The sequence below is a fragment of the Colletotrichum phormii genome (assembly GCF_030913505.1).
Source record: "Colletotrichum phormii strain CBS 102054 chromosome Unknown BDP81scaffold_20, whole genome shotgun sequence".
Lineage (NCBI taxonomy): Eukaryota > Fungi > Ascomycota > Sordariomycetes > Glomerellales > Glomerellaceae > Colletotrichum > Colletotrichum phormii.
Window position 1 is genome coordinate 55243 of NW_026851462.1, and position 27804 is coordinate 83046.

The 27804-nt window shown below is 52.8% G+C and overlaps 9 protein-coding genes across 9 annotated transcripts; 5 read left to right on the forward strand and 4 right to left on the reverse strand.

Moving 5' to 3' along the window:
• Nucleotides 1–2528: 2528 nt before the first annotated feature.
• BDP81DRAFT_397600 (ubiquitin-conjugating enzyme) lies at nt 2529–3103 on the forward strand (the record flags this gene model as incomplete). Its single annotated transcript, XM_060588345.1, has 2 exons — nt 2529–2552; nt 2633–3103. The coding sequence occupies 2 exons, from the start codon at nt 2529–2531 to the stop codon at nt 3101–3103; spliced, it is 495 nt and encodes a 164-aa protein (XP_060441290.1).
• An 852-nt stretch (nt 3104–3955) lies between these two features.
• On the reverse strand, nt 3956–6703 carry BDP81DRAFT_463855 (TBC domain-containing protein; the record flags this gene model as incomplete). The annotated part of the gene is made up of 1 exon (XM_060594071.1): nt 3956–6703. The coding sequence occupies one exon, from the start codon at nt 6701–6703 to the stop codon at nt 3956–3958; it is 2748 nt and encodes a 915-aa protein (XP_060441291.1).
• Nucleotides 6704–14054: 7351 nt separating this feature from the next.
• On the forward strand, nt 14055–14841 carry BDP81DRAFT_397602 (uncharacterized protein; the record flags this gene model as incomplete). Its single annotated transcript, XM_060588346.1, has 3 exons — nt 14055–14134; nt 14378–14487; nt 14561–14841. 3 exons carry the CDS (start codon nt 14055–14057, stop codon nt 14839–14841), a joined length of 471 nt encoding a protein of 156 aa, XP_060441292.1.
• A 38-nt stretch (nt 14842–14879) lies between these two features.
• BDP81DRAFT_94992 (uncharacterized protein) lies at nt 14880–15502 on the reverse strand. The gene has a single exon (XM_060596518.1). It carries the CDS (start codon nt 15395–15397, stop codon nt 14918–14920), a length of 480 nt encoding a protein of 159 aa, XP_060441293.1. The 5' UTR covers nt 15398–15502; the 3' UTR covers nt 14880–14917.
• A 3326-nt stretch (nt 15503–18828) lies between these two features.
• On the forward strand, nt 18829–20671 carry BDP81DRAFT_463856 (cytochrome P450; the record flags this gene model as incomplete). Its single annotated transcript, XM_060594072.1, has 7 exons — nt 18829–19212; nt 19266–19365; nt 19435–19503; nt 19564–19790; nt 19850–20168; nt 20242–20368; nt 20416–20671. 7 exons carry the CDS (start codon nt 18829–18831, stop codon nt 20669–20671), a joined length of 1482 nt encoding a protein of 493 aa, XP_060441294.1.
• A 2250-nt stretch (nt 20672–22921) lies between these two features.
• Nucleotides 22922–24144, reverse strand: BDP81DRAFT_435535 (uncharacterized protein). The gene is made up of 3 exons (XM_060591057.1): nt 24023–24144; nt 23323–23955; nt 22922–23244 (listed from the first exon to the last, which is right to left on the reverse strand). Exons 2-3 carry the CDS (start codon nt 23643–23645, stop codon nt 23181–23183), a joined length of 387 nt encoding a protein of 128 aa, XP_060441295.1. The 5' UTR covers nt 23646–23955; nt 24023–24144; the 3' UTR covers nt 22922–23180.
• A 396-nt stretch (nt 24145–24540) lies between these two features.
• BDP81DRAFT_381175 (aldo/keto reductase) lies at nt 24541–25989 on the forward strand. Its single transcript, XM_060586874.1, has 2 exons — nt 24541–25368; nt 25421–25989. The coding sequence occupies exons 1-2, from the start codon at nt 24871–24873 to the stop codon at nt 25814–25816; spliced, it is 894 nt and encodes a 297-aa protein (XP_060441296.1). The 5' UTR covers nt 24541–24870; the 3' UTR covers nt 25817–25989.
• Nucleotides 25954–26883, reverse strand: BDP81DRAFT_435537 (HIT domain-containing protein). Its single transcript, XM_060591058.1, has one exon. It carries the CDS (start codon nt 26622–26624, stop codon nt 26034–26036), a length of 591 nt encoding a protein of 196 aa, XP_060441297.1. The 5' UTR covers nt 26625–26883; the 3' UTR covers nt 25954–26033.
• A 418-nt stretch (nt 26884–27301) lies between these two features.
• BDP81DRAFT_397606 (DNA directed RNA polymerase) lies at nt 27302–27592 on the forward strand (the record flags this gene model as incomplete). The annotated part of the gene is made up of 2 exons (XM_060588347.1): nt 27302–27504; nt 27568–27592. 2 exons carry the CDS (start codon nt 27302–27304, stop codon nt 27590–27592), a joined length of 228 nt encoding a protein of 75 aa, XP_060441298.1.
• Between the last annotated feature and the right edge of the window lie 212 nt (nt 27593–27804).

Genomic DNA, 27804 nt, shown 5'->3' on the forward strand with positions numbered 1-27804 from the left:
AAGCCTCATCTGGTAAGATGGCACGGATGGGTAGGGAGGGCCCTTACGAGAGTTAAGTGATGAATCACACAGCTTTCCTTCATAGCTTCTGAACCACTTTACCAGGGAACATCTGCTAGTGAGATTCAAAAGAGACTGGACTCACTGGAGAGAGTGAGCAGAAGAAGGAAAAGTTAATTACGACCTGTGCAGAAGTAGCGTCGTATTCCGTGCCTTTGAGTGGTGGCTGAGCCTGCCGCATCCGCATCCGCATTCGCACTTTGGTGTGTCCTTGATCCATCAGCCCCAAGATATCCATGAATCGTTGGAGACTTCATTGATTGTCACTAATCCAACGCTGCGGCCAGTGGGGGATGGCCCCGGGGTTATCGGGTCGTTCGGCTGCTGTCAATCCCCGAGTTACATCGGGGGCGCGTGCCTTTACTCCCTCCGCTCCGGTCCCCATCAGCCACTTTCATTACCTAGCAGTATCTTGAAGAATTTTCTTATCCTCACACGAGAATGAGCCTGCGTACGGTAGAGTTAGCTTCCTCCGTTCATCGAACTTCACTTGCGAAGCAGCTGGGAAGCCTGACGATGCGCATGAGCTAGCCTGGACTGATCCCTCTGGCATGCGCGCGGGAAGCGATCATTCAAAGTCCCCGAGACTCGACTCGACGCCGGGAGACGCCATTGCTAAGCAGCCTAGGGCCTGGGCATCGCCAGAGGTGCGGACCCAAGGTTCCCTAGCCAAGAGATCATCCGCTAATTACTGCATCTTGCATTGCAGGCAGAAGCTGGCGGCGTTTCCTTGGTCCCTCTCCAGCCGTCTGTTCGGCATGCATAGCATAGCTAGTTGATTAGAATAGGGGACACATGTCAGAAAGTCACATGTCCAAGGTTTGTGATGTTCTTCACAGATGGAAGAGCAATTGCATTCTCAACCGGGTGACCTAGTCGAGAGAGTGATGAAGAGTGAATGCCCATGTCACTATAGCAAGTGGTATCTACAGCATCATCAAGAGTCGACTGGCGGAAGTTTCCTTCGTCTCAACTCTCCAGACATCCGTCCCGATGCAAAGATCTGAGATGGTAAGCGATTGCCCCTTCAGGATATGCATAACGTGCCCGGCTGGTCTCGTCCCTTGGTCCCCGGCCGCGTCGATGCCTCGCAAGCAAGCCGCGCAACCCACACATGAGCGGGCTCGCGTGCTCAGTCCCCCCGATTTGGACGAGGTACACTGGTAGCCGCTGCCAAGAGGTATCGTAGAAGGGGAAAGTTATGGACCATAGGTAAAGCTCAAGGGGCACAGGAAATACCAAGAGGATGAAAGACATCTAGAAAGTGGGCAGGTCTCCCACGTTGGATTTCGGCGAAACGAGCATCTTTTTTTGTCTTATTCTACATACTTCTAGATATTTGCAGGCCAGTGTTTATAGGGAGGCCCCTAGTCCAACTCAGTCTGAGTTTCCACTTCATATTCATCCAAGGACAACCTTCACTGGTCCTTACATGTTTAAAAGTCATTGGATGAAGGACTTGTTGCGAGTGTATCAAAGCGTGTTGTGAAAGGGTCGCTGGCTTGGAGAGTATTATCGTAGGTGTTTTTGCTGCACCGCAACCAAGTGGTCTATGGGTGCAGTTATGATTCTAGAGGTTTCAAAAGCTCTAATTTACTTGCGAGCAAGGCGGAATTCGGAGGTCTCGATAAGATTGAAGATGAATTCCATAGTTCAATCCAGATATAGAGTGACAACGAAGAGTGTTTAAACTTGGTCTGCTAGCATGAATTGCAATGGGCACTGCTTCTCAAATGATTGTCAAGTGAGTGAGTGAGCATCTGTGTCTGCATCACTAATAATGGCCCATTAGATAGACAACCGCCACCTGGTTCTTAAGTCTATAAAGAAAGCCAACGAGCAGAAATGTTCAGCATCATTGATAGGCAATAAACAAGAGTCCTCGGTTTCTTTGAAGGCATCCCCAGAATGTGAATGAACCTTCATTTCTTGCTGCCTTGGACAGTGACGCCGAGTGAGTTTCTACCCCGCTGCGTCACCTCCTTATTAGACTGAGCTCAGTGCTCACAAAAAGGTCAAGAAAGAACTGCCCTTGGCACTGCGACGCTTCGACTTGGCTGTCTCTGACCTCACCCCGCCACACCTCTGAGGCAGCTACCCCGCCATCGGCCGAGACACCAAGCTGACTACGTACTTTTCCACCCAAAGCCAGAACACCACGGCCAATCCAGAAACTCCATCGTCGCCAACACAACTCCATCACCAACCCTGCCTGCTATTCCTGCTGCCAGCAACCAATATACGAATTTGCCTGTGACTGCCACAGGATAGTCCTCCTCGAACCGACGCCAGTCAACAGCTCGTCGATCCTCCAAAACCCCAGGGCACCATCCAGCTGCTGCCCCAGAGCTTCCAACCTCGAGGGTCCCCGGTTCCTAGTCGACAAAGCTCACCGACCACCAAGCTACCCAACTCGATCTCAGCATCAATACTCCAGAATACACCACCACCACACATCATCGCCCATCATGTCGAGCAAGCGCATCGCAAAGGTACGCCAAACTCCCTCCCCCAATCCCCAAGACCACCACCACCATACTATCCCTTACTAAAAACCAACCCAACCGCCCAGGAACTGACCGAGGTCACCACGACCCCTCCCACGGGCATGTCCATCACCCTCGCCCGCGACTCAGACCTCCACGCCTGGCACGTCTCCCTCACCGGCCCCGAAAACACCCCCTACGCAGGCGGCACCTTTGCCGTCCTCGTCGACCTCCCCAAAGACTACCCCTTCAAGGCCCCCGTCGTCAAGTTCGCCACCCGCATCTACCACCCCAACATCACAAACGACGCCAACGGCAACATCTGCCTCGGCATGCTCAAATCCGAAAACTGGAAGCCCGCCACCAAGCTCGCCGCCGTCCTCGAGGCCGTACGCTCCCTGCTCGTCGAGCCCCTGCCCGATGACCCCCTCGAGGCCCGCATCGCAGACGAGTTCAAGAATAACCGCGCCGAGTTTGATAAGAATGCCAAGCTGTACGTTACGCGCTATGCAAAGGGCCCAGTTAGCTTCACTCCCTCTGAGGCGCCTGCCAAATGAAGCAAGCGAGCATGGCCAGTTCATTGTACGTTGTAGGAAGTGTCTTCATAACTACAGCTGGGTGGGAAACGACGACGACGGAAGAAGACTAGGACACCACGAGACAAGTTGCTGGAAGTTCCTGGGATTCCAGTCATATCTCGGTGATTTGAGCAAGAGTATCAAAAAACGAAGGCGTTGATCGGTCCAGACAGTGAGCATTAGCGGCGTTAAGGAGATTGGATTTCGGGGTTTTCCATGCTTTTTCATGGATTCGGAATAGTCGCTAGACATTCAGATGGCATGAGCACAGCTTCGGCATCCAACAACTGGCCCATGTCGTGGGTCGATAGTCTGGGTTGCCCCACATCAAGAGCACGTAGGACAGAAGCCTTTTGAAATGCGCTTCATCCAGGATGGCGTTCATACTAGATTGTTACAGGACGCTGAATTAAGTCACTCATCATTACCCTCTGGAATCGACGTAGCGGCAGTGTGATAATTTAGAGACTCGAGGCCTTGCTCATAACAACTCGCGGGTAGAAGCAAAGCACTGTTCATCAAGCCTCGCAAGATACAAGGGGCACAAAGAAAAGCTTGAGCATTGTGTGATGCTACTAGACATCGTATCTACAACTTGGTGAGACTGTGCTTCACCCGTTCGGGCACTTCCTCCACATATGTTCTATGCCGAACCAAAAATCCAATATGCTAGGGGCGTGACCGCGCTGCCCTCTTCTAGAATGATATCCGTTTTCGCTTCCCAATGGTGCCGCATGCCATGTAGTCATTACCCTTAAAATGCAAATGTTCCCTCAAACGCCGTGGCTTAATGCATGCATGCAACTTTTGTTTCCTCCTTCTGCGGTGGGCTCACGATACCTCTGCTGATCTGCCCAGCCTCCTGCGTCCAAAAATGGTGCCTTTCCTACGGACCTCTCCTTCGGCTTCGGCAGCGTTGGCGCTGTCCACGCCGCCTGCGTACGTGGCCGCCCTTTGATGCTCTGTCTGGACTTTAACACGTCTTTCTTCCCGTTGGCTATCGATTGTATCTTGGCTGATATGCCCAAAGCCGTTGCGACGCTTGAAACAAGCCTCCATAAGAGCATTGGCATCCAGCAGCTTGCGAGGCATGGCCTGGATCACGGAAAACATCTCCATGGGATCCGTGACAGATCGAACCTCGTTTTCCCCAAGCTTGAAGATGGCCAAGGCAATGCGGAATAGAGTCTTGGAGCCTTCATAAAAGATGATGTCCCATACGCGCAATGTGCTCTCGATAGGCAGAGTACCAATGAAACAGCTCATGAACCACGCCGTCATGCAAAGTGTGATGGGCGGCAGACGGTTAGACGAGATGCTGGGTTGGTTCTTTCTCCTCACCCTCGGCTTCTTCACTGGCTTCACCGGCCGCACCGCATTCGGGTCGCCCTCCAGATCGTCACCAATCTTGGCCCAAACAGCAGGCATGGACTCCCTAATGGCATTCATCAAGACACCAAGGTCCACCTTGGAGCCTTCGAGACTAATTTCGTGCGTGCCGGGTAAGTATAGGCGGGTGATGACGTTCAGCAGCCAGAAGGCCTTCTCTTCCGAGTCCATGAATAGAAGGAGCAGGCCAGCTAGGAAGTTGAGGCTTTGGCAGTATCCGATGCGTGGGTTGTAAATAGCAAATGCGTGCAGGACCCGTCTGAGGGAGGAGATGATCGCAGGCTCATTCTTGGCCTCGCTCTCGGAGTCCTCCGTCGACTGGCCGTCACGCGTTGGTTCCGTGTTTGGCTTCGATGCCATGCTTGCAGGCTTGAACTTGACATTGTCCGGGAATGTCCGGTGAAGATCTCGCTCAATGGCCTCCACATCAATGTCTTTGGCCTTCTTCAGCAGTAGAGTGTCGTAAAGACCCGAATGTTTTGCCAAAATGGCGGGGCCTCCTGCGTAGTAAAACCAGGCAGCCCCTCTCCACTCGGGCGGAATGCCTTTCCGTACAAAACGTTTCGCCTTCGCACTATGGGGAGGGAATCGTTCAGGTTGGTTCGTCATCAGCCCACTCTCCTTCATGAATGCAGTCCACTTCTTGCGCCGTCGGTCGAGATAGTCAGAGTAGCCCTTGTCCCAGGCGTCATACTGTTTTCTGTTGATATGCTGGTTGGCCTTCTTAAAGCCGTATCGGTCTCGTGCGCCTGGATCCTCGGTTTCGACCGGCTCGGGATTTACGGCCGTTCGCGCAGAAGAGGCTGAAGGGCTGCTCAACTGCGGAGACGTAGCTGGTGTGTCGTTCTGGAGAGACTTTGCAGAGTCTCTCTTTTCATTAGTATCCTTATTGTCGTCATTTCGATCATAGTCAGCCAAGCCGAGCTCCTTCGGCAAAGACGATGGGTATTCGGAAACCCTGAACATCTCAGTTGATTCGCGAACAATGGTGTCCGAAGCCGGGACAGTCAACGAGGTGGCGGCGGGTGCGGTCAACGGTTGACTCAAAGCCTCTAGCATTCTCGTGTTCCGCCTGTTGATCTCCGCCGCTGGGACGGGACGCACGTCGTCGTCGTCGTCGTGGTCCTCGGGGCTCGAGTCATCCCGGAAGCCCTTTTCGTACATCCCCATAACGTCGTCGACACTAAGCTCCTCCCCGTTAGCGTACAGCGATGGAATCGAGCTATTCTTGGTGAGAACACTGCTTCTTTCCGTCACGTACGTTCCCTGTGCACTGGACGCAGTCATCTGAGATCGGTAACTCGATCTCATCTCGTCTTCTCCACTCATCCACGGTGCCTCCCTCGCATATGTAGATAGACCAGAGCTCGAGCTGTCGACGCGGCCGTAGGCCATTGGAGGACGGGTGAGGCCTGACGGAGGCGGAGCACTTCGTAAACGAGAGGGCGCGCGAGGCTCGTAGAGATCACCCCCTGATGCTGGGATCGAGGCAAACGTCGAGGCCGACTTGGTAGATGATCCGGATTGACCCCGCGGCCGCGGCCATGCTTGATGGTGCGAATTGGGGTCAGAGCGCGGGTCTGAAGGAGAGTAATTGGCTCGAGGTCGGTATGAGTCTTGTATCGGTTGTTTGATGCTCGGCCTTCTCGGGCGAGAGAAGTTGTCGACCTGCATGGTGTCGATCGAGGAACGGTCGTCTTCGTCGTACGGGATCGGGGATCTGATCGAGCGAGCGGCTCTGCTTGTCCATTCGTCGGCGCTCAAGTCGTCGTCGAGGTCATGACCCGGCCTCGGTGCCAACGAGGGGAACGTAGGGGAGGAGGGGTAGTGTTGGGCGGAATCATAGGTAGGGCGTCGAGGGGATAGAGGCTGCGACTGGGGGCTTGTCGAGTTTTGTTGCATTCCAAAATTGCTCGAATTATTGGCGAGCGAGTCCCAGCGCGGAGGGGATGTGGGCAAGGGATGTGCATGTGGTGGTGGGTAGGCTGCTGGGAAGTCGGAGTCGGGACGCTCTGGAACGTCCGAAGTTGAGATGGGTTTCGGATGGGTCCGCCTTGAAGCATAAATACCGAATTGGCGATACTTCATGCTATTCTGACGGTGGACGGTAGGGTCCTGGTCCGCCATGGCTCCGGGGGTGATCTGGGCGTCGGGATGGCCAGAGTCCGCGGCCATGGCCATGAGGGTCATCGTGGCTGACTCCCCCAGGCCGTTATATGGTAGCAGCGAGTTCTACTCGAGCAATTGAATTTGCGAGCAACGCGTTGAGACTGCAAGTGATGGTATTGTTTCGCGGGTCTCCGTCGGCAAGGTCGTAGTTGATTGTAACTTATGTTACGATAGCGTGGTCAAGTATCTGTAATGGTTTTGCAGGTTGATTGTGGTAGGGCAGTCAAAAGCGTTCTTGACGATGGCATTGCGGCACATGCATAAACCTTGCGTTTGGCAGCAACCCTCTTTGAATAGTCTCAGCAACGCGCGACGGGTATTGGTCGGGCGGGGCTGGTTCCAGTGGTTGATCGCTGCTGAAAGCCGGGATATGGCGGGATGAAGAACGGTCGGTGCGAAGGTGGTGCAGAAAAAAGGGCGACTATCGGGACGAGTCGAGCAAGGAATGGCAGATTTCCAGCGTCACAGGGCGTAGGAGACGAGGTGATACCCTGAGTACAGTTCATGCGCATGCGCACGCAAACTGGGGGCTGGATGTAAGGGGTGAAGTTGGACGTCAGAGATCGACCAACAGCTGAGTCAGTGGGGGTCGTTTGAGCTGGTAGGTGGTAGGCCGGGACTTGCGAAACAACAGATGCAGAGAGCCGGAGACGAGCCGCTCAGGCAGGTACAGACGTATTAATTGCAGATGCAGGAGATTGTCGTCGTCGTCGTCGTCGTCGGCAAAGTGAGGAGAAGGCAAAGGAGCGGTATCCGATCCGGGTGGTGCGGTAGGCTGGCACGCTGGGTAGTATTGTGGTGTGGCAGGTCTCCAGTGCTCCTTTGGAAGTCCCCAGTCGGCCAGAGGTATTGAACTGGATTGGACGAAAGGGTGGTGGTTGGTGGACGTGTTTTGGGGGGGACCTGAATCTCCTTTGGGGGCGGATGCCTGTTGTCGCAGATGAAGATGCTAAAACTGAAGCGAGCGTTTGGACCCAGACGGGGGCGTCGTCGTCATTGGCTTAAGCCCACGACAGGAAGATGAAAACAAGAAAAAACAACAAAAGAGGACTTGTCGAAGGTTGAGAAACGATGACGGGAATCGTCAAGGGTTCCAGCCCCCAATTGTGCAAGGCGTCGACTCCTTCTTTTTGTTTTGGTGGTACGGAAAGTATCAGGGCGGGTTGGGCATTTGTGGCGGCGCCAAGTTTGAAGTGTCTCGGAGACGAAAGGGCGATTGACTCGTGCGTCAGATTCTGGGCTAGGTACGCTGCCACGAGGCAGAAGCAAAGAAAGGCGGCGGTCGGGTATCGGAAACGGTTGGTGATTGGCTACTCTTTGACAGACGGATCGTCTCAGTGTTGTGCAGTCAGAGTGCGAATATCCGTATGTTGAATTACCTATGTCGAGAGTGGCCGAGCGATGGGGAACGAATAGCAAAAGTGCGATGCTCTGCTTGGCACGCTGAGCCTTGAGGTAATGAGGTCAGGTACCTTGGACAGGAAAGAAAGTGCAAGACAAGTCAAGTCCCAGGTGAACGAACGGACGGGATGAGAAGCAAGAGGAGGAGGAAAAGAAAAAGACGGGAAGTTAAGAATTCGGGCGAATTGCGCCGACGAGAAGCGCGGCGTCGGATGCCGGAAAAAAAAACGGGAGACAGTTTTAGAAGGAGGCAAGGAACAACCAGGGCTGCGTTTAGGAGGCAGGAGGCAGGAGGGAAAGAGCCGCCGAAAAACAACCTGGACGACGAGGAAGCTGCGCTGCTGCTGTTCCTGCTGATGCTGCACTGCTGGTGGATAAGAAAGAGGAAGGAGCGACGGATGCCAGTGCGGACGTAAGTCGCAGGTGCAGGTTCAGGTAGGTGCAGCCGTAGACAAGTGCGGGAAGGTGCAGGAAATAATTAAGGTACGGAGTAGAGAAGGAGGGATGGAAGGGACGAGCCACGAAGAAGAAGACGAAGAACGAAGACGACGACAACAACAACAACAACAACAACAACGGCCCAAAGAAACAAGGGAAGGATGACTGGATAAGATGAGGAGATTGGATAGACTCGGATCGTCCTCGCTTTCCCCTTGCTCTCTCGCTTGTCCTTCGCCTGACGTGGTCACTCCCTCGATATCATAATCCCTAACGTATGGAAATTCAATATGCTCGCTCACCCAAGACTTTTTTTTTTTATGAAGCGGACGGACCATCAGAAAATACGCCAAGGCAATTTACTTATCAAATTCCAACCTTCCGCTTATGATGGTGAGCAGACACCTCAATCTCTACCTTACTTCGTATGCTTACTTACCTACGAAGTACTTTACCTACGGTCCACGGATAGAGAACACCTACGCCATACCTAGTACTCCGCTACATACGAAGTACGGATATATTCAATCCATTCTATTCGTACGATGGCGGAATCGGACACTGAGAGACACCGCCAGATCCGAAGGGTCGCAATGAACATGGAATGGAGTCATTCAGGCCTCCTACCGAGACCGAGACTAAGGTAGGACCAAAACCAAATACCAACACACACCAACGGCCAACCTGAACCCCATCCCGAAAAGGAAGAAAGCCGCCCTCGCAACGACACAGATTGATTAAAAACGGTGAGAGAAGAGAGTCAGTCAAAACCGCTGCCAGCGCCACCTTTGCAGCCCATCTGGCATCGTGGACTCTTGTTTCCCCGATATCGTCGCTTCTCACAAGCTCACAGGCACACACGCACACACGCAGATACTGCAAAGTTGGCAAGCACAGGCACTTTTGCTATGAAAAATCTCATCAATCCGATTCATCACTCCATCCATATCGTCACCAAATTTCGCACACCTGCTACTAAGGACCAAGGTGCCATCCTTCCCCGCAGTCACTCGTCAATCATCTCTCAGTATTCCACCTAGGCCTGGTCAGGTCGGTCAACGCCTGTTTCCAAGGCCCCATGTCGCCCTGGTCGCCCATGTCCACGGTCCTCGTCTTCCCGGTCACGTCCCCGTTTCTTCCTTCGAGAAGCAGAATCCATCAGCTCGGGATGTGGCCCTTCGACAAGAGTACTTGCATCTGCCAGCAAACTCACGCTCTGCCACATGTACCGTCGTCTCATGTTTCTTCCAGCGGGTTTCCCGCCTCCCTTGCATCACCCGGGCCCAATAACACCCTTGGTATTATTACGGCGCCTTGACCATTTCCCTGCCTGGCTTGCGCATCCGGAGCGTCCAACAATATCTCGATATGACGCCCGCCCACGAGCTGGCGAGAAGGGCAAAATTGAGAGAGACAAACAAGGCACACTGGCACAGGGGAAAGAAATCACCAAACCATCAAATCCTGGCCAAGAAACCGGACGGTGGGCGACTTCGACACGCCCTCTCATTGCATCGTGTCGTCGAGGAACAGGGAATGGCGGCACGACCCCCTCTATACTCCGTACTTCATACGTACCATCTGTACGAACATCCGTACGTAGTAGCTACTCGTACATACAAAGGGAACACACAAAGGTCAGAGAAACGAGGCCCGGAAGCACGTCCGCGACCGACCAACTCTCAGCACCAGCGACCACCGCAACGTCCCGAAATCAGACGCAACGCAACCACTTGCAGGGGGCTCAAGCAGCGCCGTTACTTGCAGGGGCCAGCGAACAAGGCCTGTCTCCTGCCCGGCGCCGGCGGCCCTTCCCACTGGGACAGCTTGGGGCCGGCCCTCCACCTTAGGCTTGCTGGCCATTCCACTTCGCGGGAAGAGGGTTTGCTAGTGCCCCTGGTGCCTGAAGCTATTCCCAAATGAGTACTCATCATCCACTGCCCAATCACCTTACAATTTCCCGGCCCAGGGCCTGGTAACGTACCGTAACGATCCTCACTGGTCAGCTCTCCCTTTTCGAGCAGTCTCCCAGAGAAAATCCGCACCTCCATCGTCATTTTCAGCTTGTTGATCCATTTCATTATATGCATCAGGTAGGAGAAGCTATTGTTTTTCCCTCTCTTTATTCTGCGTGCTCTGGACCCAGAACCCACCGTTGGCAGGGTCTCCCTCAACTAGCGTAGTCTCTCCTTAGTTTATTCTTCCCTTTCCTTTTTTTCATGACCTTATTCTGCGCCTTTTCTCCATCTGGAGATGCTTTCTTTTGGACGTCCAGTTGTGGAATGTGGACCGACTTAACTGGTCTTTGGACATTTTCTTTTCCCGCCAACAGCAAGGCCTGCCTTGGCTTTTGGTTGGGGTTCCTTCCCATGCTCAATGGCGGATGAGAGAACCGAGGTCAAGTCACGAGTACAGTCATGTCTTCGTTCAGCTAAAGTACCCTGAATGCTCGACAACGAAGCCTTCGGCCCTTCGCCGCTAGGAGGGACAACGGGTACCAATATGGCGGTTCTCATGCACATCGCTACCAGCAGGCATGCATCATCCCTTCTCACGCCGGCCGCTACTACATTGATCTCGATCATCGGCTCCATTACAAGCAAGGCATGGAGAAGTTGTTCTCGTTTATTTTCTCGCTTCGCTTCGCCTGAATCCCATCTCGATCATCGGGACGAAGCACTCGGGCTCGAGAGCGGGAGTCAAGACTCATGTTCCGGTATTCTTGCTTGTTTCTTTCGAACAACTACGACGATTTGGACAGTCCATCATTATCCGCTCCTCCGCTCCAGTATGAATACCACCATCACCTGCTATCGAGACATCGCCCAATTTTCCAGTCCGCTGTCTTCCGCGCATCGCCGACGTGTCATCGACGTACACTTTCGGCGGCTGCTCCGATGGGCGACTCCAGCCCAGATACATTATACCTCTCCCTTGGAAGTTGGCTGAAGCTATGCCAACTTAGAATTGTATCCGTAGAGCCGGATACCACCCAACTTTCACAATAGGCTCCACAACCATACACACCACAAGCATACCGGTAATCAGGAACGAGCTCAGCCATCTCGAGAACACGCAGAGCATTGGACACGGAGAGCACATATCTCTTCGGCCTGTCCCGTCCCCGAGCTACTCACCTTTATCATCTTGCTCTTATGCCTTCTCCCTGCCTCGGACTATCGACATGTCAGCCCTTTCAGGATATCAGATCGGCAATGTCTCATCCTCCCTGGAAACACCATGAGGGGAACCTTCGGACTGGTCGGGTTCGTGACCCAACAGTTGCCGAGTGACAATTCTTTCTTTTCTCAACTCTCGGCCACCCTACCCGAGCGGCTAGCATACCACCATACCTACCGCTTAGGTCTGGCGATAAACCGATCGCTGGTGGGCAGTAAGGTTTTTTGCCCTTCATCGTCGGTAGCTCCCGCCAAACATAGTGGGCCAAACCAGCAGAGTCTCCGTATGTTTTATCGAATACTTCCTGCACTCAATTGCGTGTGCGTAAAAGCTTTGCCGCTTATCAGCCTCCTTCTCGCTTTTTCACGCAACCCTTGTCGGTCGAGGATGCAACTCGCAACCAGTGTTGAGTAACACGTGTTGGCAACCTGGGACAGCCTCTTTGGAGTCCAAGAGCACTTTGTGACTGTGGTCACACGTCGCGTATACGACGCGCCCTATTGTCAACACAGCGAACCAGCTCCTCCCTCATATCTCTCCTCTACGATGCAAGACGGAAAGTTCCCCATGCATGAGCGCGTTGATGAACGGTCCGCACCATTCAAGAGTATCATCTTCTAGTCATTATTGAATGAATGGACTGACTCTCTTCCTCTCCTGTTTCTCAAATTCTCTCTCCTTCTGTATTCGCTGATCAACTAGCTCGACTAGGGCATGCGCTCGTCTCAAGGACATCCGCTACCAAGCTTTTTCAAGGCTGCAAGTGCAAGCTTGAGTACGTGAGTACCTAAAGACTGGAGGGGCGATGACGGAGCTCAAGGTCGAGTCTGGTGGGTGCCCGCCAAGCAGCTACGGATTAAAGACGGAACGGAATTGTATTTGCGACCCGGATGGACTGGACTCGGGAGCCTAGCGCACGTGATGACGGCGCTCATGACGTCCCGTTCCGGGTACAATCACGTCAGCGTGCGGTCGGCTATCATGGTTTGCTCCTTTACACCAAGGGTGTATCTGCATCGAGAAATTGCTAGTGATTGAGGACTGTCATTGGCTTTCTCAGATACAGCTTCCAGCTACGGATACGGCTTTCGATTGACACAGGGGTGATAGCAGCAGCAGCAGCAGCAGCAGCAGCAACCGAGAGCAACGCAAGCGTAAAGGGGGGAAGACTGAGGGAATGGGGAGGGCTCCAGACGGGGGGTTGATGGTGAGGGTGATGGACAAGAGTTCAGGAACACTGGCACTCCTACGAGGAACGGCAAGGCATCAGAGCTTCTTCGTCCTCTCCCACCTCGGTGATGCTACTGCTTGCTGCTAGGTATCACCTACGGAGTATCCGTCCTTCATACTGCCGCAGAGCTGCACGCACCTTAACTTAGGTCCGGGCAGGGATGGTGATGCTGTTGCTTCCCCAGAGAGGTCCGAGCTCCTCCTGCTCGACGGACCAACCAGAGCGTCAGACTCCGAGTTCGAACGCTGAACCGTCGACCAACTTGCGCCGGATCAGTCTGGATTCCCTGTTTGGATCTTCTACCCAACCCGATTCCTCCGCTCACGCCCACACCGACGTCCACGCCCGCGCCCGCGCACCGCACCCTCGCCCTCGCGCGATCCTCTTTCTCTCTCTCGCTCACGTCTCTCCAGTCTCCTCCTCCGCTGATCGTCTCGTCTCTCTCTCTCTCTCTCTCTCTCCTCTCAGTCGCCGGCTTGCACCACCCCCCGACAATCGATTCGAAGCTCCCCCCAGCCACCCTCCACCCATCCATCTTGGCCTCCCTCCTCTCAGTCCTGGCCTAGGTAGTTTTTGTCTCTGGGACTGGGAGATGCTCCAGCTCCAAAGTCTCTGGCGCTTGTTCCTTGGGACCTCTGGCTCTCTACCTTACCTCCGGCCGGCTCTGCCTCGCACACGCTCCCTCACAAACAGTATGGCAGAACGCGCACCACGGAGCTGAGAGGGAGCTCCCCTACCCCCCCCCCTCAGTCCTCACTCTCTTGCGCAACGCACCGCAACGCACCGCACCACACCACTCACTGCCTCGCACTCCCTCCTCTTTTCTCTTCCTCGCGCCCGCCCATTGCGCTCCCAGAGCCAGAGCTACCACCAGGAGACTCGCACCCACCCACCTTTGACCTTGCCCCGTCCTCCCCCCATAGCTTTCCTTGCGTCGACCTACCTACCTACCTTGCCTACCTTTCGTCCTGGCCGTCCCCCAACTCTCTCTCTCTTCTCTCCCTACTTCTCCTACATATCTCTCTCTCTTCCCATCCCTCTCTTGTCTGTCTCCTACTGAATTCTCATCCCGAGACAACCTAATACACCCAATTGAACCCTCCGGAGCTCCTCCATCACACAATGTCCACCCGCAAGAGAAAGCAAGAAGAGGAAGAGGAGCTCGTCTCCCTCCCCGATGACGACGGTGAAGAGGAAGAGGAGTAAGTAGTCCCTATCCTACCCACGCCGTCGATTTCCTTTGAGGGATAGTGAACATCGAGTGATGTTCCTACTCAGACCTCGAATTTGTATGCGCATATGGAGCCATCTTGTCATTGAAGCTCCAATGCTGCCATAACTATGCGCCAGGCTCCCCCGAGGTCTTGGAAGCGTTCTCGCATACACGATCACTGTCCTGTATTCCATCTCCCTTCACCACACAACTAACAAGGCTCGCCCACTAGGTATCAATCAGAGGAAGATGGAGAGGAGGGTGACGACGACGTTGAGGAAGAAGAGGATGAGGAGGAAGAGGGTGATGCCGAGGAAGACGCAGATGCCAACGGCGTAGACGGTAAGTCCATCTAAAAGCGCTCAACAAGCCAATCGGTCTACCCAAACAGAGAGCTAACGTGCAGAATCCACAGAGAAAGCCCCTCCATCGAAGAAGCGGAAGACCGAGACCGCTGCCACGGATGACGCGGCCGAGGCTGAAGAGGCAGCCGATGAGGAAGAGGAAGCGGAAGACGAGCCCGAGGGCGAAGACAACGCTGAGGAGGAGGAAGAAGAGGCCGAGGCCGACGAGGAGGCTGCCAACGGCGTCGAAGATGCTCCCGCCAAGGGCGAGGTCAAGGCTACTGAGGCACCTGCCGCTACTAACGGCGATGCCGCCAAGGCTGTTGCTGCCGGCGGTGATGCCGAGGAGTAAAGTCGTCGTGTGTTCTATATAGCAGTACCAACTTCCACTTTTCATCCACCTTCATCAGTTCTCTCGTGTTCGATCATCAGTTCGACAAGTGATCGATTCCAGCAAGAGGGTACCATCGGGTTCCTGCTTGAGTAGCGATCCACCCGCGGCATGATGCGATGCACTCTCTCCCGCTTTGTGTTGACAACAATTTGAAGTCAATCATCGTCTTTCCAATGCGATGCAAATGCAAGCTGTTCTCGAGTTGCGACAGAATGCGACACTCGCAATGGAAGCAATGGCCCTCACATGCCAACCACTTAAGATCACTGTCGCGCGCACGGATGTAGTTCGTTTCGTCTTCTCTCCTTTCGGACTGAGGGGGGGAACTTTGGAAGAGTTGCGCCGAAAAGGAAACGGCGTAGCCGTACGGAGTAATGGAAATCTCGAAAAGATTGGGAACAATGAGATATGGCGGAATAAGATGAGTTATATCTGTATTTTTTTTGTATCCTTTTTTTTTTTTTGCTATAGATTGGGTGTCAATCAAGATGCAGACATGCCCGAGTCTCAGCATGTTGTGTGGTCTTGCTCTGTGCGCCAATCAATGAATGTCCCCCATTTTCAACCTCTTGGGGAAACAGTGTTGGTCCTGTAAGCTCCCCTGCTTGGTTTGATTGCCGAGAGCAGCAAGACGTTATGTCCGCAGGCCGCATAAAAGGTCCCGTCGGCCTTTTGAGCGACGTCAGTTGGGGGGTACGTTTCGGGGGGCCAGAGTCTTGGGGGCTAAAAAATTAAAAAAAGGTTCGGGCCTTCCGTGCGGTTTTTCGACTGAGGGTTGGTTTCCGGGTATCCGCTCACGATGAGCGGGACGGGGCCGAAGACCCGGGGTTCAAAATCTTCGGCTCCGGAAAGAGAAGAGGAAACAGAAGAAGAAAGGAGTTTCCCACCCCCGCCGGGACGGCACTACATCTCTTGGTGCTCATGCTGGGAATCGAACCTCGAACTCGGAGCCTATCGTCGAGCAGGCTGCTTGGCGAAGATAATTGATTGCTAACCTTGAATTACTACACCACTCAGACAGTTTGACCTAACCGACCGACCTAGGAAAGCGTCTGTTGTGCTGGTGACGGAAATGGTTTGAAGGGCGTTTGCTTCTGTGTGTACACCTTATTCTATAAAGCCGGTATGAATATATACACACGGGATGATTCGCTGAGGGTGGCTGTAGATGATGATGTAAAGCATGCGTTCGAGTCAGAATGCGTGCTGTCACTTCGTCTGTGTCTATTATCGCCATGACCGTATCACGAAAACTTGTTGATGTTATCAGAAGAGTAGAGGATCCATGAAGCAAACTCACTGTTATGGACTGGGAAACGGGCCTGTACGCGCCCAATTTGCCAACGAGAGTATTTGGTTTCACACTCATTCACGTATTTCTCCTCGGGGTTTTTGAATCTCCTGAGGTAGCCTCAATTGGGTTTTTCATTGAGTTGTGATGATGCTCCCGCCTCATCATACGATAGTTGCAATAATCACGGGGGTTTCAGCAGCCACTAGGAAGTCAAACCTCTCTCCGAATAGCGAGGTACTTTGGCTTTGGGGATTATTGGAAAGGTCTCAGGGGATACTGGCTGTATGCGGAGCATTCCGTTCAGTAACGGTTGATGCGTGGAGTTCAAATCCCCGCCAGGCCCGATGACTTCTAGCCCACGTCAGGGTGAGCCAGTGAAGCAATGCTCTCTTTCCGATATAATGAAACTTCCTGCGATCTACAAGCACATACGACCACACCCATCAGAAAATTCGGGATCCCGTCCGCTCTCCCATAGACAAGCTGATGAGGGCCAGATCAGTAGTTGAGTCGGTGACGATCAGCGAATACCTGGTGTTGTATGTTTTTTTGTGGCCAGCCAAGGTAACATGCAGCTTGCGTCAACGATTGTCCAAACTTCGATATCATAGTAACGGACCGTTGGCAGGGCTACATGGATTTACCTTGCTCAACAGTGTATATGAATATTGCTCACTTGATACACTGCACTGAGAGATCTTGGAATTTGCATGCCAAGGCAAGAGAAGAGCATCTTGCTTGATGTTCTAAGCATCCAAGATCTGCTTTTCCTGGCTGCCTTACCCATCCTTGCGCCCTGCACGAATGGGAAAAGTTGTAGCATTTTAGTTACACTGCCATAGGTAGCTAATGGTCTAGATATACATAAGTCGCTTGTGTAATGTCTCCAGAGATCTCTAGCTGAGCTTCGATATCTCTTAAAGGGATCGTCCCGTCCCGTACATACAAACGATTCTACATGTACCCAAGAGGAGCCACTCCCACCTCCCTATAATTCAGTAGCAAACGTATTCGCATCAATACCTGGTCGAATGACGTTTATTCTTCCATAGCTTTTTACCAACTATTTCAGCCTTGATTCAGAGAGCGGACAATAGGAGAATCGAGACTACTTCCCTATCCCATCGACTGCTAGGCGGCGTATCTATAAGCATCTCCAGTTGTTCTCCAACTCTACCCCTTTTAAAAGGCGAAAACAAGGGAAATATAAACAGATCAAAACATGTTTTACTGGTACCCTTCGAAGAAGTACGCACTCTTGGAGTATATTTCAATAGCAGTCGACGGGATACTGTAGCTCGAGGGGGAAATCAAGAAAACGCTCTTATCAACACCGCACGCCACGAGGTTTTGTATCGACGGGCAAAGACTTCCTTCATTGCGAAAGCAAAAGATAGCCGTCTCACAATAGTCTTCTATATTAGAGTCATCAGCTTCAACGATCTGCTACTTAAGCATATCATGAACACCCCAAAAGGCAATATAATCCGAGCGACCCTCGGTGGGGGGTTATGCCAGGTTTAGAGTGCCATGCGTGGAAGGTTCAAGATTCCCGAGAGATGTTTTCCCTGGTAGTCCCCTGGCAGTCGGACGACTGTGGAGACCGGTGGGATGATATATAGCAATTCCCATGAGCGCCGACGTACTAGCTTGGGCTTGGCGCAGCAGGACGTCTAGGAAGGACCGCCGCTTCAACTACGAGCTTTCAAAATCCATCTAGACCTTCAATTGTGGCCAATCTGCAGTATGCTATTAATGCATGCATACTTACTATCTTCAATCCAGTTGAACCAGGGATGACCAGTCTTGATACACTCTGTCTCTCCTTCGCTAGAGCCGGCCCATCGGCACCGGTGGGACGGGTGTCAACGTCCGATCGCTTCGGAAGCCATTGTTACCCAAGAATTGTGTGTTCGAAAAAAGTTCTATTGCCACTAGACCACTCCATAAGTAATAAGTCGCAGGTCTCAAAGGAAAGAAACAGCGCTTCAACTTATGCTAATTGTGCCACAAAGCCGGAATAGTCGTGGTAGCGACGCAAACTTTACCAGCCCGATCTGCCGGGTGCGGGAAGTGGGGTTGCGACTGCCGGCCTGCCTTCTGCCGACCCCCGTAAGCTCCGACCTTCTCCTTGTCCTCGTTTGTAGATTCTCGTAAATCTCGCCTGCAGCCCATGATTCACGTTCGCGAGCCGCTGCCAATCGTTTTTTGAATCAATAATAATGCTGCCCTGCATATGTCGTGTCATGTCAGCTTGGCGGGGGCCGGTGTTCGCCCAACAACCCGATGGCTTATCTCTCGTGCGAATGGATCGTTACTTCGGTCCGAGAGATGACTCTTCCTGTTCGAGATATGAAAGTACAGACCCTGGCGTTTGTGTAAGTTGAGTCGTTGTCGATGGAGATGTTACCCTTTATGACGGCAAATTGCTGAAACGCTGTGTTATTTTTGTAAATACCAAGCGTTCGGGGGCTGTAGATGTTTGCGGTGAGCGTATCCGTATTCGTCTCCGTCTACAGGACTTCTAATGGGCAATGTATCGAGTGAATTATATAATGTCTAAAAAGAAGTCCACCAGATCGTCCTGTTAGTCGTCTACACCGTCTACCCAAGCAGCAGTCACATCGTCACAATCTCTGCAACCGTTCCCAATGGCATCAGAACCGTCAGCTTCTACATTGGCTACTAGCCGCAGCTCGATGGTCTTCTCGGATAGCTTGAGACTCTCAGCCGAGGCTTGGAGCATCGTAGCTGCCTTGATGACCGCTGTCATAGCCTACAAAATCTGGACCGATCACAAGTCCAAGTTGCCGCCTCTCGTCAACCCGCCGCAGCTGTTCGATCTAAGTGGAGCAGCCGTCAAGAGGGACTTTGTTCAGCGAAGCAATGAAATCATTCAACAAGGTTCCAAGACGTTTGGGGGAGAGCCTTACAGCGTCATGTCTGACACCGGCCGCGTGATTATGCTGGCTCCGAAGCATGTTGATGAGGTTCGAAACGACCCAAAGCTGAGCTTTTTGAAGAATACGGAACATGTAGGTACGCATTCCTGAGATGTTAAAAGAAATTGCTGACCTGAATGATGCAGGATTTCCATGCTTATCTGCCTGGTTTCGAACCATTTGGGGCGGGAAGCGCTATCCAGATTCTCATCTTGGTCGCCAAGAAGCAACTCACCAAGTTTCTAGGTAAGCCTTCCATTCGTCTCATTGTTCTTTGTTGTCGCCCCAAAGTCTAACCCGACTATGCTATAAAAGCGAAGATCACGAAGCCACTTTCTGATGAGACAGCGTTCTCTTTTCAGACAGTCCTTGGCGACTCGACAGGTAGGGACTTCCCGAGTACCCCCCATATTCTACTCCAGTTTGACACCCTTGGATGTACAGAATGGCATGAAGTCAGCTTGGGCCAGACAATTCTCAACGTAGTCTCCCGCCTCTCTTCCCGCGTCTTCCTCGGCCCGGAACTCTGCCGCAGCGAAGCATGGCTGAACATCACAGTCATGTACGTGGTGGACTGCTTCATCGCAGCGGAGAGACTTCGCATGTTTCCAAAGCCCCTGAGACGTATAGCCCACTGGCTCCTACCAGAGTGCCAGCGCGTTCGAAGCCACGTGGCCCAGACCCGTTCCATCATTCAGCCGCTTATCGCCGCCCGAGCACGCGCGACAAGCGCGCCGCGGTCGAACAAGGACGCCCGGTGCCGACGTATGATGATGCGATTCAGTGGGGTGAGGAGGAGTCCGCAAGGTCAGAGTATGACCCGGCCATCTACCAACTTGCGCTCGCTGGAGCTGCGATTTATACGATGACCGACCTCATGACGCAACTGATTTTGAACATTGTTCCGAGACCTGAGTTGGTGGCTGCGCTTCGATCTGAGATGATTGAGGTTCTCGTGAAGGAAGGCTGGGCGAAGACGTCGCTTTTCAATCTCAAGCTTTTGGATAGCGTGATGAAAGAGACGCAGAGGATGAAGCCGATTCAGTCGAGTAAGTCGCAAAACCTTTTTTTTTTTTTTCGCAGCATGTATAAGCCACTTATTCTAACAATTCTCACTGCCAGTTTCCATGGGCCGCATTGCCGACGCTGACGTTCAGCTCTCTGATGGAACGGTCATTCCCAAAGCTATGAAATGCGCCGTCGCCAACACCTCGAGACACGACCCGGCAATCTACGAGAACCCCCTCGAGTTTGACGGCTACCGCTTCCTGCGCATGCGCCATACACCGGGAAAAGAAAACCAGGCGCATTCGTAACAACGGGCCCAGATTCTCTTGGCTTTGGCCACGGACAGCATGCCTGCCCCGGACGCTTCTTTGCTGCAAACGAAGTCAAGATTGCCATGTGCCACTTGCTTCTAAAGTATGATCTTGAGCTGGTTCCCGGGTCTGATTGTTCGGTGCAGGCGCACGGCTTCAGTTTGAACTGGAATACAGGAGCAAAGATTAGGGTGAGACGGAGGAAGGAGGAGGTCAATCTGGAAAGCTTGTGAAAACCGGTACCACTAGACAAACTTTCAGACTTGCTGAAGAGCAATGCAAACGTAGAACACCCAATCCATTGCAACTTCATCCTGTCAGAGCTGGACTGAATCATCGGCGCCCGGAGTATCTTCAAGTACGGCCCTCGACCATTCTTTCGATGATTGATGAACGACCCTGAGATCATAAACTCGGCTTCAGCCTATATGATTACTTGTCAGGGGCGGGGATATAAACAAGACACAGATTTGGTCCCAAGACGTTCTTTAATGCGGGCATACAGGCCGTTGGAGAAGTATAAAGTCGCGTCTTATTCAATTCCCTGCGGCTACGGACAAGGTCGCAGAATTGCTGGATTGCCGACACTACAAACGGCCATTGCGAGATCTAGGACTTCGCAGCTTGGTGGGGTCTTTTGGCGTCGAGAGAAGGAATTTGGCATGGCTTGTACATCTTGAGGACTTGACTACTAATCTCGTATAGCTCGGGAAGAGGTTGAGAAGTCTTCGATTTCCTAGCCGGCTGCAAATTTCGTGAGCGCGCCCCCGTTTCGAGCTCCCGGACTGTTAAGACCAATGCCGACTACTTCGTAGATTGTGTACGTTCCAGTGTCATTTGCCATTAAGCTATGCTGCTTCTTCGAGAAAGACACTTCGCAAAACCCTCCGTATTTCTACTCTATAGCATACAGCTAGTCATCAGGGAAGATGTGCCTAAGTAGATCATGGCACCATGATAACCGCACACAAAACACAAAACTGGAGGAGCAATAGAGGTTCCGGCACACCATCCGACTTAGTTGCTAGATGGCGTCAGTATATCCATCTCCAGGCTTTCTCCAACTCGGCTTCATTTCGACGATATTCATAGACGTATACAGGGGAAAATAGGGTCGGATTCACACCAAATTCGTTATTACCCTTTGTAACACGTACTGACGCTATTTAGCAGTTGATGGGATATGAAGAAGATACGAAACATGTGCAAGCTCTTTGCGATGTTATCAAGACCTGCGACGCGAAATCAAGGCAATGACACAAGCCGTCACTCGCCTAGCCTCTTGCAGGTTCGTTCTTCCTGATTAGACATTCAAAGCACATGCTCACTGACAGAACTTAATATAGAAGTTCTGAACTTCCGTCCGGGGCGTGGTGATTTCATCGTGTGTCTGAGTCTGAAGTTACTCCAAAGCTCCCTGTGACGCCATAGGCTCTAGTATGGAGTTTGATATGCTGAGTGGTGGTAAATGCTTAAATGACGTTATATAGTGACTAAAATTTGGTGGATGAGAGAAACTGCTCTGATTTGGATGTGTGAGATTGAAAGGGGGAAAAGAGGAGAGGGGAGCAGAAGATGGGGAGAGGTAAGGTATCCAAATCAGATGGCTTCCTCACCCTGATGAGCTAGATGTAGGAAGGAATTATAAAGGTAGCTTGCCTCTCAAGGTCCTAGTACCACCTTGCCTCGCCGTCTTCCATTACCGACCGTCTACTAGGATACGTTACTTCCATCGCCTGCGAGCAAGCTAGCTCAGTCCATAACGGTGAATACGTTGGGCTACTTCCGATCCTATTCTCCAGCAACTGAAAAAGACACCCCGGCCCATGGTGCATCGTGTGCCAAGATAAGCAAAACCTCAAGGCTAGTTAGGGGTAGCTTCAACGTGAGCGAGCAAGTATACGTAAGTAGATTTGGGCCGAGGCTTAGCAGTTGGCTAGAGAGATGTCGTTGACGTCCTGATAGAGTTTGTAGAGCATCAGATGGAGTACGATTCAGCGGAGATCCGGGTCAATGAGAGGAACCAATGGCGACCTCGGGCGGTCTAGGGCCAGGAGGAGATCTGGAGCACTGACATGTGTGTGTGTGTGTTGCCAGGATGGCATTGGCAAGGGCTAGCTACACTCTATGTATTCAAATGATGTCTGGTCTCTCTGCCCTGGGAAATCTCATAGTTAAGCTAAGTTTTGTGCCGGCTGAGTAGATCTCAATACCAAGCAGCGCACGGCAAAAAGGACCTCACCGGTCTGAGCCAGTTTCAAGGGAACGGCGAAAGGCGCCTTGTAATAAGATAATCAAAATAGGAAACATTGACAAGAATGACTCTGCAAATGCAATGTTACAGGTGGCTACGGATACCTCAAGCCCATTCCGCTAGGCTCATCTCATTCGACGATCACGCCACTGATGGGGTAAGTTGAGTACCTTGGACCGGGACACGTTGGGCCTTGCCGAACGAACCCATCCCGCCAAAGGTGATCGGGCCGAGTCTCGGGGATCTAAATGCGACATTGTGCTTAAAACAACGACATGTTGTCTTGTCTCATCTGTCATCCACAAAGTATTCACTGCTACCAACTGTCAAACTCATGCCCTGTGAAACAAGCTACAAAGAGTAAGCTGGTTATACAGACACATTGCGGGGGTTTGAGAGTGATGGTCAGCAGAGGGGCATGGGTCCCTGAGCTTGGGTCTTCTCCAAGTCAACTTCCAGAGAGCAAAACCTTGGCTTGAGATGATTGTTCAAAAGAAAAGGCTCATATCGGGAGTAAGCTGAGAATACAGCATGGCTCTAGGGGGAGATGAAGTAAGGCATCCACTTGGCAGAAACTGCAGTTCAACTGATACGACCGGCAAACCTTCGAAAGCTGACGACTTCTTCCAGAACAACAAGGGCCCAAGACATACGATAGTCAAAATAGAGGGGGAGGGTATGAGCAGAAGAGGGAATGAAGCAGGCAGAGGGGTTTCCTTCCATGTTGTTCTGGCACGTTCTTTATTGTTCTTCTTCAAGAAAGAAGAAAACAAGACGAGTGTCACAGAATATAAGAGTCGTGGCAAGGTGGGGGGTCGATGAATCTCTGGCAAGACATTCGCGCGGCTGCAGTGTTGCGCAGTCAGGTTTGGGCCCAGGTTCCGCAGGCCCGGGAACTGGGCGTCAAAAGTCCATGCGCCGCCTCTCGAGGGCCAACTAGATGCGCATTGCATCCAACAATTGTGTGACGTCCTGTTGGCCCGGCAGAGTCGATGGGGCGAGTATGAATTTTATGAGAAAGTGCGTATCTTAGGGAGTATTGAAAAGAATATGGCGCGTCGGTGGACATTTGCCCGGTCCCAGCGACGCGGATTGGGACGGGTAACAAACGCTGCCAATCAGGCGGGTTGGAAAGGAAACGGCTGGGCTGACTAGGTCCAGGCTGGCTTGGTTTTTTCTGCTCGGCGTGAATTCCCCGGCCGTTTCTTTATTTCTTGGATCGTTGCCCCTCTGCTGGATATATCGAAGTACTATCCAGAATACCTACTCACCCCGCGGAACTGTCAATGACACAATGAGAGTGATGAAGGCATATGAAAGAGATCCTTACTAAGGTAGCATATGTGAAAGGGGGTAACGGACCGAGGAGACAGACTAGAGAAGGATTCAACTGGTAAAACTGCTCCCTCGGGGATAGCGGCACCACAGCAGAAACCAGATTGCCGTATCTGATAGGTAAAGAATCTTGATAGGTATTAGACAGCAGAAACGCTGGAAGCGGATAGGTTGGCGGGTCGTCGGTCGGCAAGTGCCCGCGGACCGGCGCATCGAGGCGCATCCAACGCGCATAGAAAAAAGAGAAAAAGAAAAAGATACAACCCCCGGTCCCCGGTTGCTCCTGCGTCATTCCCAGGCGCACACGAGGTGGGGGGAGGGGCAGCTCTGGACATTTGGGGGCAGGAGTGGCAGAAGTGGCAGGATCAGGGGCTGGCGGGGGGCCAAACAACTCAATGGACTGGACCTTCCTCTCCTTCAACCCCTCCATAAGGTATGGAGAAGGAAACAGAGACGAAAGATACCTCGCGCGTAGGAGCGTTATCACCCGAACGCAGGTACTCTACGTGGCACTTACCTCACCTTTCACACTTACATAGTACCTTCCTCAGCTTGGGTAGTAAAGTACATGGCGGATAGACAAATAGGCGATCAAAAAATGGAACAAAACGAGGTGCAAAGGATGCCGAGCTCAATAGTCGTAGCTTCCTGTCCCATCTACTGCCTGCTTACATGATTTCCCGCCGTGTTGAGCGCATACAAAAGAGCTCTCCCCCATCCCACCCAGGCGCATCTCTTGCTGTTCCACGATAACTTCTCTTTCTCTCTTCCCGTTCCGAGTCTTTTGCTTTCTATTCCAAGATACCCCCGACTCTATAGTGTACACCCCACACACTGCCCAAAATGTCCCAGACCTCCCGTACCTTCACCCTCAACACGGGTGCTAAGATCCCCGCCATCGGCTTGGGAACCTGGCAGTCCGGCCCCAACCAGGTCAAGCTCGCCGTCGAGTCTGCCCTGAAGAACGGCTACCGTCACATTGACACCGCTTTCGCCTACCAGAACGAGAAGGAGGTTGGCGACGGCATCATTGCCTCGGGCGTCCCCCGCGAGGAGATTTGGCTCACCACCAAGCTCGACAACCCCTGGCACAAGCGCGTTCCCGAGGCCATCACAAAGTCCCTCGAGAACCTCCAGACCGACTACGTCGACCTCTACCTCATGCACTGGCCCTCCAGCACCGACCCCGATGACCTCAAGAAGCACTACCCCGACTGGGACTACGTCGACACCTGGCGCGAGCTGCAGAAGCTCGTCGAGACCGGCAAGGTCAAGAACATTGGTGTCTCCAACTTTGGCCTCACCCACCTCGAGCGCCTTCTTAGCGACCCCTCCACCAAGGTACTTCTCTCTTCTTCCCTTCCAGAATTGCCCATGCTAACAATATGCCCAGATCGTCCCCGCCGTCAACCAGATCGAGCTTCACCCCTGCAACCCCTCCCCCAAGCTCCTCGAGTACTGCAAGTCAAAGGGCATCCACGCCACCGCCTACTCGTGCCTGGGCAGCACCGACTCCCCCCTCTACACCAACCAGACCCTCCTCGAGATTGCAAAGTCCAAGGACCGCACTCCCCAGCAGGTCCTCCTCCAGTGGGGCCTGGCCAGAGACGTCAGCGTCATCCCCAAGTCCGTCTCCGAGGGCCGCATCAAGGCCAACTACGACCTCGACGGATGGTCCCTCACCGATGACGAGATCAAGAAGATCTCCGCCATTCCCGACCGCTTCAAGGTCTGCGACGGCACCTTCCTTCCCGATGGTGTCAAGGTCTTCTTTGGTGATGATGAGTAAATTTCTCAGTCCGGGCAGGAATGTAATGAGTGAGAAGAAGTGGTGGACTCACATAATGAGTTGAAAAAGAAACGAAACAACGCTACGGCGTGATAACACATGCTGCCACACACAGGCAGCTAGGACGTAATAGTCCTTGATATACATGAGATGAATAAATGATCTTTTTTTTTAAAAAAAAAAAAAAAAAAGCATAGTCCTCATCCCATCTCGCTCATCAAAGTTTCGGCTTGTGCTTCTCTTCTCTCAAGATATCAGCCACGTTCTCTCGCAACTCCTTTGCGAAATGCTCCGCATCCTCATCGTCCAACTCTTCCCTCCGGCCCCGCCCAAACATGGTGAAGCTCTCGCTATAGCGCCCGCTCGCGCGTATCTCGGGTCGCGGAATGAGGTGGAAGTGCATATGCATCACAACCTGCGCCGCCGCAGCCCCGTTATTCTGCACAACGTTCCAATCCTCCACGCCCGTCGTGCGCGCCAGGGCGTTGGACAGCACGCGCAGGTAGCGGCCCATCTCGGCCGACTCCTCGGGTGAGGCGTCGGTCAATTTCGGGCGGTGGGCGCGCGGGCAGAGGAGGAGGTGGCCCCGGGATAGGGGAAGGATGTCGAGGAAGGCGACGAGGAGAGGAGTCGAGAGGACGATGAAGGCGGGCGTGGGGATGCGGTTTGGGTCGAGGGTTGCATTGGGGCCGTCGTCTTGTGGGGGTTTGGAGGGGTCGTAGGGAGGGTATTCTGTTGCGATTACGCAAAAGGGGCATTGGCCTTCTGGGTGGGACAGGCCCGCGTCGAATTGGGAGTTTGGTGTCATGATGGGGTGGCCCTGGGCGGTATCGTGGTGTTTGTGGTTGTGTAGGAAGTCGGGGGGAGCTTTGGCATTATCGGGTGTATGGAGTCGTGATTATGCTTGGGGTGGGGTCTAGAAACGCCCGCTGTCATGTCGCTTTGGAAGTAATACAGAGCCCGAAGGAATCTTGGGAAGTTGAAAAGAAGAAAAGAAATCTAGTGAACGATGCGAAAGATGTGAGGTTCGTTGGACAACCTAAACTGCAGCGTCCAAGAGTTAGGTTGTTTCCTCCAAAATCCCGGAGAGCTCTTTCCCCCAGGAAAGGGACGGATAACAAGCGATAACCTCGGGAAGTGGGCCAGCTCAGAGGCCCCCCACCTCATTCGCCAGAGCTCCACCACACCACTGGAGTCTGGACAGCACCCCGACAAACACCGCCGCGCACACCGCCCGAGGCCCAACCTTGGAAACTTCTTTTTTTCTGCCGCTTCTATGCGCCTTCACCGCCTGACAAATTGTCATGCCAGCCGCCCCACCACGACTTCTGCCTGCATTTCCAATCCCGTCGCCTTTGGAAAGAAAATCGCCAAAACTTCAATATCCGACGCGCCTTAACAACCTCCCAAACGAAACGTCACGAATCCCCACAACACCGAAAGACTAGAAAGATAAGAAGAAGAGAGAGAATACAGCTACTCAACATGTCCCGCGAAGCCTACCAAGTTCCCGCCGCCGGCGCCGCCTCAGCGCCCAGCGCGGCCGCCTACCAGTCCTACGGCGCCGAGGGCCCCCAGATGCAATACCTCTGCGGCGACTGCGGTCTCAAGTTCCAGCTGCGCCGCGCCGATCCCATCAGATGCAAGGAGTGTGGATGTCGTATTCTTTACAAGGAGAGAACCAAGAGGTGAGTTTTTTCTTGCCTGCTTTTGGGAAGACGGTAGAGCGCAGACTGACTGGTTTGGGATAGAATGGTTCAGTTCGAGGCGAGATGATTGGGGTTGAGAAATATTGGGAAAGTGGATTTGATATTTGCGCGATGTGTAAGCTGGAGGGGGGGACGGCAGTAGCGGTGTGGTGATGCGCATTTGAGGGTCGGAATTGGATGACACACGAAGTGGTAAACTCGAGACTGAGTGGGAAGACGTGCTTGCCTGTCTGGAAAGGAGCCGCATATGCTTCATCAGGGGAAGCGTCTCATACGAGG

What these genes read in the sequence shown, in the direction of transcription:
- BDP81DRAFT_381175 (XM_060586874.1), top strand. Translation starts at nt 24,871, where the DNA reads ATGTCCCAGACCTCCCGTACCTTCACCCTCAACACGGGTGCTAAGATC. An exon ending in TTAGCGACCCCTCCACCAAG is followed by an intron (nt 25,369 to 25,420) that starts GTACTTCTCTCT and finishes CAATATGCCCAG; the next exon opens with ATCGTCCCCGCCGTCAACCA.
- BDP81DRAFT_435537 (XM_060591058.1), bottom strand. Translation starts at nt 26,624, where the DNA reads ATGACACCAAACTCCCAATTCGACGCGGGCCTGTCCCACCCAGAAGGC.
- BDP81DRAFT_435535 (XM_060591057.1), bottom strand. Translation starts at nt 23,645, where the DNA reads ATGCAATGCGCATCTAGTTGGCCCTCGAGAGGCGGCGCATGGACTTTT. An exon ending in TGTCTTGGGCCCTTGTTGTT is followed by an intron (nt 23,245 to 23,322) that starts CTGGAAGAAGTC and finishes TGGATGCCTTAC; the next exon opens with TTCATCTCCCCCTAGAGCCA.
- BDP81DRAFT_94992 (XM_060596518.1), bottom strand. Translation starts at nt 15,397, where the DNA reads ATGCTGAGACTCGGGCATGTCTGCATCTTGATTGACACCCAATCTATA.